Genomic DNA, 10663 nt, shown 5'->3' on the forward strand with positions numbered 1-10663 from the left:
TCAGTTACTTTAATAAACAGTACGTTTCATCCTAACAGAACATAGTTTGCTAAATCGAATCTAATAATTAAAAAAAAGATTTTATAACAGATGTGCTTAACACAATGAAAACCTTGTACCCAGATAAGCTGGCGCTAGTGAAGAATTCCCCCCACCCACTTTTTTTGTTAACCACCAACCCCTAACTACTAACCCCAATAACCACTAACCCCCTAACCATCAACCCCTAACCACCAACCTCTATCCCTTTCCAAAAGCCTATTCTGCTATGTACCGGAGGATTTTTCACTAGTGTCGGCTACTCCTATGATTTCTTTTTATATTATAACTTTTTTGTGTTTTTATTTTAAGGGATTATGGTTAAGATATTTGTAGGGCGTCTGGCCCCGACTGTTACTGCAGTTCAGCTGCGTGAATTGTTTGAGAATTATGGAACTGTTTCTGATTGCGATATTCTACGAGATTATGGATTCGTTCACATGTCGAGCGAAGTAGAGGCACAGAAGGCAATTACTGCCCTTGATAAATATGAGCTCGTTGGAAGTAAACTGAGTGTTGAGATGTCAACATCGCGCTCCATGAAGTCGTGTCAACTCACTGTCAAGAATCTGCCGCGCGGCACCAACCCTCAGGACTTGCATAAACTTTTCAAAAAATTTGGAACTGTGACATTGTGTAGAATTAGCAGCGATCAAGCAGTGGTGCATATGCGTTTTCCATCTATGGCAACTAACGCTGTTAGAAATCTAAGTGGAGAAATATATCGTGGAAATGTTTTGTCTGTCGAATTAGCAAATAATAATAATCGACCACCAAATAATTGGCCAAAGACAACTCCGAAGGAATGGAAAGCAAGCGATATTTTTCCAGTTATCAAAGGAAGTTCTGAAAGTCTGGAAAATATTTTACAAGGTACTTTGCTTATTGGCTATAAAGATAATTCTGGATGAAATAAAATACGTAATTAAATAAAACAATAATCTTTGTTTATGAAATATTCTTTTTTATAGGCTACATTTTATAGTTTTTTCATTTATTATTTTTTTTACCAATTTATAACAGTAAAAATGTGATGTATTTTATTTAACAATCGAATTACTTTAGTTATTGCCCTTTCAATTGTAAATATATTCCTGTATATTGTATATATATATATATACATATTATTTCAAATTTATTACAGATGAAACTAATTCAATTGAATTGAAAAATGAATTTTCAAGTGAAAGCACGGTTATGGTGAATGGAATCTCAAATGAACACTCGGTTGCAGAAACCACAGAATCAATCGATACTACGCTACCCACCCCAATTATTGTTGCAATATCAACACAAAGGTAAAACTAGTTTGTTTTGTGATAAACACACAAAGTCTTAACTTTAAGTCACCGTCATAATTTTTTTTTGATTGTGTAGAGCGCTTCTAGAAAAGTTTCTATTTGTAGTGTGTTCACTGTATCGCTTAACACTGTTTTGTTTTAAACTAAAAGCATAGAACATGCTTGAGTATATTACTGTTTATATTCCTCTTAACTGTGAAACAAATTGTGCCTGTAGTACTTTCTATGGAACTAAACAGGAAGCATCTGTGCTGTTGTGTTAGAACAGCTTATACAACAATCAATTAATAAAAAAATGTTTATTGTTAGCAATTGTAAACTGCATGTATATGTGACTGTCATTGTTGGTAATTCTAAATATTAATATACAGTAATAGAATAAACATTTCTTAAAAGCATTGCCCTATTCCCACAACACTGTAATAACTTTCCATTATTAATCCCTTCTCTTCAGCTCTGTAACAGCTGCTACACATGGCAATGGGACTGTTGTTTCAAGCACAATGCAACCAACTATAGAAAAAGCCCATGAACCACGAGAAGCTAGGAAACGCAGGATACAGCAAGGCCTTAAATTTTTACAGTAAGTGTTTATACTGCGACAACGCAACTAATGACTCACTCAGTATACATGACTTGTTGTTATCTATTTTTCTCTGTGTGTTTAATTATGTTGAACTGAATAAACTATAATATCTAGTTTCCATGCTTGACTGCAGTGTAGATATACAATACATTGTCCATTCAATATGTTCGGTCCAACTTCTGCTCAGCTTGTTTTTGTAAAATGTGACAAAGGATTTTTCATTTGACCTGATAAAATAAATCTACACATTGGGTAATTTAATTTTTGTTTCAGACAGTATGTTATTATGAGCCATAAGTTTGATTAGTCTGTAGTGTTATTCATTAGCGTTTACAATTTCACGAATTCTATTTATAGATCACCAATGCCTTGGAGTGGTAGTGCTGAGCTGTATGAGGTACGTATCTAACTCAAACCCTGCAGACATTTCAAACTTGTGTATTATATCTTAATATCCAAAAACCCTTTTCATGACAATTTAGCATGAGGTTTTAAGGAAGTGTTGACAAATAAATCAATTGAGTATTGTATGCAAATGAGTAAAATTAATCATAATGTCATAGCTATATGTATAGACCAATTTATGCCAACACCTATTTTGTATCGTGTATTATAGTGGGCCCATAATTCTTCTAGCAAAGTTCTGGTAAAAACTATCTGTTTAGTGTGACAAGTTTATGATATATATATATATATATATGTTTTTTTTGTACTGGTGCACACCATGCATATCTTGTGCACCCATGTGCACACTGGTTGGAGAGCACTGATATACACAAAAATACTCTACATCTAATTTGCACATATTGTGCTTAGTAGAGTAATAGTTCCAATATTTATGAATGATACTGGTAGCCAAGTAATATTATATCAGCTGCGTAAACAATAAGCTGTTGTGGTTGTTTTTGCATGGAAAGGAAAATTATCTGCTATAAACTCCATGAACTCCCATTGTATAATTGATTATGAGTTCTCCATGCACATAAGTGTAACCATTAATTGTCAAGTGAACTGAAATTTGAAACAAAGGATACTTTTAATTTAAATAGACTTGGATAAGTTTGGTAAAATACATATATTACATGAAATAAAAAGTTGAACAATATTTTCCGAACTTGTTGACTAAATTTGACGATGTTGACTAAATTTGTATATTTTCATTGAAAGCCGACATGCATATTTGTTATATCGACTTTGGTGCAGCGATGCTAATGTGGTTGTTTTAGTTAAAGAATAATGTTTGTAAATAACAAGGAAATGTTAATATTTAAAATGTTGTGCTGCTGAAAATGGTTTTGGGTTTTTCTTTCCTAAAAATGTGTTTTATTTTTATTAATTTGGGATCTTAAATTAATTGTTTATTTTTTTTTTGACTTTCAACAGACATTCCTGAACCAACTGAAAGAAATGATGATGCATGAGGGAACAGAGTTATGCAGGGAGGGTTTGTTTAAGGAATCAGTTGCTCAATTGAATGAAGCCATCAACATATGCGCATATATGAAGAAGGAGGGTATCAATGGATACATGGATAACTTTGAGAAGTTACTTATGGAGAGAGCAAGTGTTCATCTAACTTCCGTGAGTCTTCATATGGCTGCTACTATCTTAGTTTTACTTTTTTGCGATTTTTCAGACTGTTTTACAAAGCAAGTTAATTTTTTTTTTATATTTTTTATATTTATATTATAAATTATAAATACAGTTGATTAATGTTAGCTGCATTTTGACACATACTAAATGAAACTTATAAACTTTGTCACTTAATTTCAGGGAAACAATTCAGCTGCTTTGGAAGATGCAGAAAAAGGTTTGAAACGATTCCATTTACCTACTTCCCATTATCATAGTACACAAACTTACATTTAAACGTTTTCCAGCGTTTAATTTAAGCAACGGCAGCAACCAAGTTGCGTTGAGGTTTAAAGCAAGGTGTTTGGTGAATTGTGGTCGTAGAAACGATGCTTTGTTTCTCATGTTGAAGTTTTCTCAAGTTGCTACATTTGTAAGTCACTAGACACTTTATCTTCTGTTAAATAGTTTTAAGTTAAAACATGTTTAATTCAGTTTTTGACATCAAAGTGTTCTAATATTCTTTACAAATTTTTAAATCAAATCTTAACAGATCATACATAGTTAAGGTTTTATATTTTGGCTCTAAAACCCTTCCTTTCAGGATGCTGAATCGGCTCAGTTATGCAGCATCTTGAAGCAGAGCATGGGAAACATGAATGATGAACAATCGCTTGGTTTGAGTAACAATAAAGGAGCGATAGGTGATGGAAGAAACCGGATATCTTCCAGTTTTTTTCCTCGAAATCCGATGGATGGTGGGTCCTTCAATGGATCTCGAGGAGGTTGGTCGATGATGAACGGATCCGGTGATGCCCACAACGGATTCCTCTCCTCATATTCCAACTTTGGAAACGGGAGTAGATCTCTCTTGGGTGCCGGTACACAATCCTTGCAACCGAATGAATCGTTTTCTTCCCCACTTGGAAGTCAATTTCAACCATATTTTAACCAAAACAGCAACAGTTCGGGTTTCTCTGGTTTTTCCGGAAATTTTCTTGACAATCCAGTTCCAGGTCCAATAACCAGGCCAGGGCAGAACCTCTTCACAAACACTCCATATCAAGCTCCTCAACAAAAGTCTTCTATCTTTTCCCAAGATGTTCTTTATCCCATGGAGCAAACGAATGGACTTCATCGAGAATCTTCGATGCCTCTTCCAATCGGTTTCCGCCGACCTCAGGTCAACTCAGCTAATTCATATCCCTCTAGTGCAGGAAGTCCATGGAACGATACAACTAACGCTCTCTCAGGAATAAACAGTGCACCGACAAACAGAGGTTGTGTAGATAACACGATTGATGAAGAACTTGCAAGAGGAATTGAAGAAGAATTAAAAACTAACTTAAATGTAAGTTTCTTCTAAGTAAATCTTTCAATAAAGTTGAGATTTATTTTTGTAAAATAGCCAGTTATTGCTTTCTTCTTAACAATCATTGTTGTAATAATGTAATTATTACTAGATTATATGTACTGAAGTAAAAGTGTCTATTATTAATTCTTGTACCTGCTTTCGTTTTACCTCTGTGTGCACAGACAGCAGTAGGTATTCACTTTTTATTTGTTTTGCAGCATAAAGTAAATTCATTAACGCTTACATCAAATTCCAAGTCGCTTTGGCCAAACTCGTTAAACAGCGATCCAGGTTTTCAAGGTAAAGTAATTCAGTTAGTAATATGCAAACAACCCTAACATCCCTTTTATATGACAAAAAAATTTAAATTTTTACTAAGTTGTCCGCTATGCAAAACAAAACAAAAAAATGAAAAATTTATATTGAATTTTTTTTTTTAATTTAAAAACACTTTATATATTTATTGAAAGTTAATCACACTGAATTTGGTAATAAATGTATGCAGAATGTAACATTAATTTAAACACTGCAGGCAATTCAACGCACAACACATCAAGCTATACTCATTTTCCAATGAATACCTCAAAAAGTGGGTTCACTGGCTCATTTCTCGGACCTGCAATGTTAGGAATATCCGCAGGAAATCAACAACAATTGCCTGTGTCTGTTTCATTGCTAAGCCATGATACAGGTCTGTAATAATGTTTTTTTTTTTGTGTTTCTTGGTTATATATAATATATATATTTTTTTTTTGTTTTTTTAAACTGGTTATATTATAGTATGCAGCATCTTTTGTATAGCTTTTTATGAATGCTGATTTTACAAAAAGTATAACTTTGATGTTTGTGAATATATCATGTTTATTTATATTGTGAGTTGTGACTAGTGTGTGTGTCCCCATGGTTTACGTTTTGGTACAATCACATCTATTTATATCACTGTGAAGCTTTTTGTTGCCCGATTTTAATTGTACAAACGAAGCAGCCTATCACTTCAGCATTAAAATATTTTTGTTGATAAAAACCATCAGCCTACCTTATAAGTTACTCCCTTTTGGTTTGAATTAAATTAGTAAACATATTTTATTACCATAATTATATCTAAACCTTCCAACCTCATCAGAAGTAGTAAACAGCACACCATCATCTGTTATAAACAACAACATTGGTGCTGTTGAAACCAACCAATCAAACGACTCGCTGAGCGAGATATTGCGCAATCCACTTCATGATACGCACGAGTTTAAACTCGGATGTTCCGACTGTGTCTTGAGGACTGGACCAAGGGTCACAGACTTCAGGTGGATTAATATTATTTTACACTCGACATTGCTTCAGAACTTATTGTATATTGTATTCCACAGAAAAGTTTATGAAAACATTAAAATACCAGACTAACAGTATTACTACATACATATATATATATATTATATATACTTTTTTTCCAGAACACTGCCGGTGGTGCAGTTTCATCTTTATTTGAGCTGATATAATTTTCTATATGTTACGACAGGTGAATCCATAATTTAAAAAGTGTTCGTTTAAATCTAGACACGATGATAGTCTTGTCCATTCCTGCTATAAAAATATTGTTCTTTGTCGTCGCCGTGGCAACAAGGATTGGTTGAAAATACGACCAAGACCTCAACCGCAGTCTAAGGCCCAGTTATATGATGGTCCTTACTATATATGCAAGGATCTGATGGCTGGGCAGGATTGCACGTACCCTGCCGTGTGTACATTTGCTTACAACCAAGAAGAGATTGATGTATGGACACTTGAAAGGAAAGGAATGCTTAACAGGTGAACTATCGATGACAGAAAAAAATGGAATTTTTTTTGTGTTTTATTGTTATTTGTACCAGTAGGCTTAGGAAATGCTTGGAAGTGTCTATGGAAATATTCCTAAATATCTGCTTGTTTTAATAAATTAATATAGATCAACTTTGTTTAAAACACAAATTCAATCAATATTGCCAACTGCAGTTCAAATTTATTTTCTCACATCTGCCATTTTGCAACCCACAATTAGCTTGGTTATAATTGCATGCTGCTGCAGCTGCCTTGCAGCAGTTTCCAATCAATATAATTTTACAGAATTATCAAAAAACAGATAGTTTTTAAACAACATGGGCACGTGACATGACATATTTTGACAGTGTAATCACATTACAATGTGTGACTTCTGTTAGAATATTACTGTGTTTTTTTATCTTAATATGTTTTATATTACTCATATGGAAAAGAGCATAAAGTTTATTTCAAACAACTTCTGCATACCATTTGGCTGTCACTCTTCCACTCTTAATCTTTTATCTCCACTTGCGCAGAGCATGGCTGTGCAAGTCAATGGATCTGAATTATGTGAACAAGCTTTCTTTGGTTGGTTTGCTTATCTGCAAACATCGTGGAACGTTTGACTTTCTCTGTCGATCTTGCTTCCAGAACAAACCTCGCATCATTAGTATGTTTTCAGGCAATTCAAACAAATGCACCAATGAGAGCTGCCCTCATTTAAATACAGAAGAAAACCAACAGTTGGTCAGTTACCTCTGATTTTGTTTTTTTTTACTAGATTTACTTTTTTCGTTGCATTGTAATGGCTTTTTTATGCTTAAACTATTTTCCTGCCAATTTTTCAAACTATTTCTGTTTTATCAGACTCATATATTGCGCGAATCTTCAGTTCGTTTCACTGAGATAAGGTTCCCCATCCAACAAGCCATTCTCTGTCGTCATGCCATTCGATTTCAATGCACTCGTGGTGAAGATTGTCATTTTGCTCACAGTCTTGTGGAGAGAGATATATGGGCAATCATGGAGAAGGAAGAGTGAGTGAATAATTTGAATGTATTTTACCATTTGAATGTGTTTTGTCTTGAGAATGTATTTTAACAAATAAATAATTTAGTTTGTGTAAAATGCTTTACTCTGATTGGTTAATTCACATTTGAATTCATAGCCTCACAGCAGCAGAGGTTGTGAGGCAAGCACAGGAACACATTAAGAAGCAAGCTGCTGTCAATAAAGAATCAGAAAATTCAATGTTGTTTTCTGAAGGAGGTGACCTTGGATCATTTAGGTGGGAAATGATTGTCATTTGTCACAATTTGGTTTAGCATTAGTTGTTTAAACTGGACTTTTTTTGTAATGAGTTGAACCATGTTGTAAATTTGTTTAGTATTTTGAATCTGTTTTGATGTGATAAAATCAAGTTAGTAAGGAATACACAGTAGGTGGTTAAATGACTATTTTTTTTCAGATGGAAAGTGAAGTTTATTTGTTCACTGTGTCACAAAAATGGTCAGGTAAACGAAGCAACGAAAGACATGAAATATTGCACAGCTCGTGCCCAACACTCGTGGACTACCAACAAGAAAGTAGCCCTTGTGCACACTGCCAAGCGCTGGGTGCAAATACGTGATCTGCCGTACCTAAAGAATAAGGTGAATAACGGCGCCTGCCAAATCGTAAGTCTCCAATTTTTGTCTTGCCACTCCTGCTTCAAATACAACTTGCCTAGATCAAAAAGTCATGGCAGACATTCGCTTCAGCTCAATGAAAGTTTTGGTTTGCTTTTTGTGAGTGCGTGTTTTTTTCTTCCTACCTCAATCTCTAGCATTCATTAACAAACCTGTTTTTCTACAAAACATTATTATTATTTTTCAGAACCTTCCAGTAAGATTCGAACTGTGCGAAAACTTTCGTCGACAGAAACGATGCGCTTTCTCAGGAAAATGTAACTTCGCACATTCTCAGGAGGAAATGGATATCTGGATGTATCTCAGGGATAATAATTGTGAGTAGTTGGTTGTGTGGGAATTTCATGCGAAATCGTAGCTGGCTTTATTGTTCATTGTTAACAGCTATGACAGGCTTATCTCCTTTGTAACTGAATAATGGATGGTCAATTCTTACAAACGCTGTACTAGAAGGTTGATTTCTAGTAACTGTTTGCCTAAAAAAAGGTAGTTGGAATTAAAGAACATGCATCTTACCCTTTTGATTAAATGTCATTAGTAAAATGTAGAAATAAATAGATTTTATTCCTTTGCATAAAGGTTTGTTTGTTTTTGTTTTAGTAAAAGACTTGGAAGAGTTGTACGAAGCATTAACGAAAGCAAAACAAGCAAAATTGGCTTCAAAGAATCAATCGTTTACAACTGATACAAGTAATATTGTTCTACCAACTGATACTATTCTTCATCAGGTGAGTCCAAATATTTATTTACACTTGAGATTGTTCAGCACTCAGCAGTATTTACTTACCTGGCTTCTTGATGCTGCAAAATAAACAATGAATGTACATTATTGTAATGCTCAGAACTGGGTATCTTAAGTTATTTGTTTTATTACTGCAAATTAAAACCTTCTGGTACAAACTGATTTTTTTGTTTTTACAGTATTTAATTTTTGTTATATTCTGAACAGAGCTCATACCACTGTTGGTTATGCGACAAAGAATGCAATGGCCAGCGACAGTGGGAACATCATTGTTTATCTGAAAAACACAAAATGCGCGCAATTTCTGACAGTGATGGGCACTGGAAATTCAGGAAACCTGGGGGGAATTATAAACTTTGCGAAAGGTATTAATTGGGTTGTACAGGGTAGACATTTCGGATGGTATGGCTATTTTGACATTAAGGCATATATTAAGTTTACAGTTAAGTATAAAATAAAAATGTATTTTTTTGTTGTTTTTTTTTCCTAGACATGAGAAAGGTGTTTGTGAGTTTGACTTTCTACCAGCAAGTGATAACACTTGTTCGTTTGCTCATGGGAAAGAAGAGCTTGAGGAATGGGTCCATCGTCGACAGTACGTTATAAACCGAATACGAAAGGCCCAAGATGATCATTTGATCGACGCAGGAGATGATATGAACAATTTGATAAACCAAGCACCGGAGGCTTAGGATTTCCTTCATTTATAACCCCCATTGTTCGTTGTTCCTCAGAAATATTCGTTTTGTTTCGTGCGTTTCGTTAATGGCGCTACTGGGCACCCTATGACGTAGTACTCGTAGTCTCTGTTCTGATTTATTGAAATACTCAGATTATTACCCACAAACACCAGAACTAGAAATGAACACTCCGTACATTGGGGAGATGTGTTATTCCAACATGTGCCAAACTCTTTAGATACTAAAGCCTCAGTAAACCTTTAACGTGTGCCTTTGAAGAGTTTATCTTTCAGCGTATTGGTACCGAAGTCACCTTCATCTCAACCTCACATTTTGAACCTTTTCATTAGTGCCCCATCATCTCTTTTCAATTCTCATTTTTATACAAGCATTCTCTCTTTTCCATAGATGCCATAGCCAACCAAGCCACCCTGCTTGGTCAGTACTTTCTTTTCATTCAAAACTAGTTTAAATAGTCTTCATTGTAAAGTCTGCACTAAGTATAGTCACACTCGTTTGGAATATTCTTCAATTCTTGTCATTTTTAGATACAGAGAAAATTACCCCTATATTTTTGTGCCACAGAGCAACACGTCATTTTTTCATACGAACCCAGTGACGTTGTGCACTCGTTTCATTTGTACGATTCGCAGTTTCAGATTTCGGATAACTGATGTTTATGCGTTCGATGTGAGTAATGGTTTCAGGCGTCCTATTTGTGAATATTAAAATAAAATGGTCCCGAAAACGTTGTGTATTTGATATTTGAATATGCATTGCTTATCAACAGTGTCGTGCTGCCACAGTAGTTGGCGCGCTCTCCTGCAACCTCGGGCCTGATTCTTCTATCATTGTGGGCGTTAAACACGTATAAGTTCTAATGCTCCAACCCATTGATAACTTTTGG

General features: G+C 34.7%; 1 protein-coding gene across 2 annotated transcripts; it reads left to right on the top strand.

Annotated features, from left to right (window-relative positions):
- Positions 1 to 328: 328 nt before the first annotated feature.
- LOC149738455 (zinc finger CCCH domain-containing protein 7A-like) lies at positions 329 to 10504 on the top strand. Of its 2 annotated transcripts, none has more exons than XM_089875374.1 (20): positions 329 to 912; positions 1184 to 1337; positions 1795 to 1923; positions 2284 to 2323; positions 3310 to 3507; positions 3700 to 3736; positions 3807 to 3931; positions 4103 to 4849; positions 5071 to 5152; positions 5385 to 5543; positions 5976 to 6153; positions 6404 to 6655; positions 7183 to 7393; positions 7514 to 7683; positions 7815 to 7934; positions 8115 to 8322; positions 8522 to 8651; positions 8935 to 9062; positions 9284 to 9441; positions 9567 to 10504. In XM_089875374.1, exons 1-20 carry the CDS (start codon positions 357 to 359, stop codon positions 9766 to 9768), a joined length of 3984 nt encoding a protein of 1327 aa, XP_089731500.1. In that variant the 5' UTR covers positions 329 to 356; the 3' UTR covers positions 9769 to 10504. The 2 variants fall into 2 exon arrangements, with proteins under 2 accessions (XP_089731500.1, XP_089731501.1); XM_089875375.1 differs by having other exon boundaries at positions 8115 to 8298.
- The last annotated feature ends 159 nt before the right edge of the window (positions 10505 to 10663 follow it).

This window comes from Ciona robusta, chromosome 3 (genome assembly GCF_009617815.1).
Source record: "Ciona robusta chromosome 3, ASM961781v2".
NCBI classification, from domain to species: Eukaryota; Metazoa; Chordata; class Ascidiacea; order Phlebobranchia; family Cionidae; genus Ciona; species Ciona robusta.

Excerpts from the sequence above, each read along its gene's own strand:
- LOC149738455 (XM_089875374.1), top strand. The coding sequence starts at position 357 with ATGGTTAAGATATTTGTAGGGCGTCTGGCCCCGACTGTTACTGCAGTT. Across the intron at positions 1,924-2,283 it reads CAAGGCCTTAAATTTTTACA|ATCACCAATGCCTTGGAGTG; the intron begins GTAAGTGTTTAT and ends TTCTATTTATAG. Across the intron at positions 3,737-3,806 it reads TTTGGAAGATGCAGAAAAAG|CGTTTAATTTAAGCAACGGC; the intron begins GTTTGAAACGAT and ends AACGTTTTCCAG.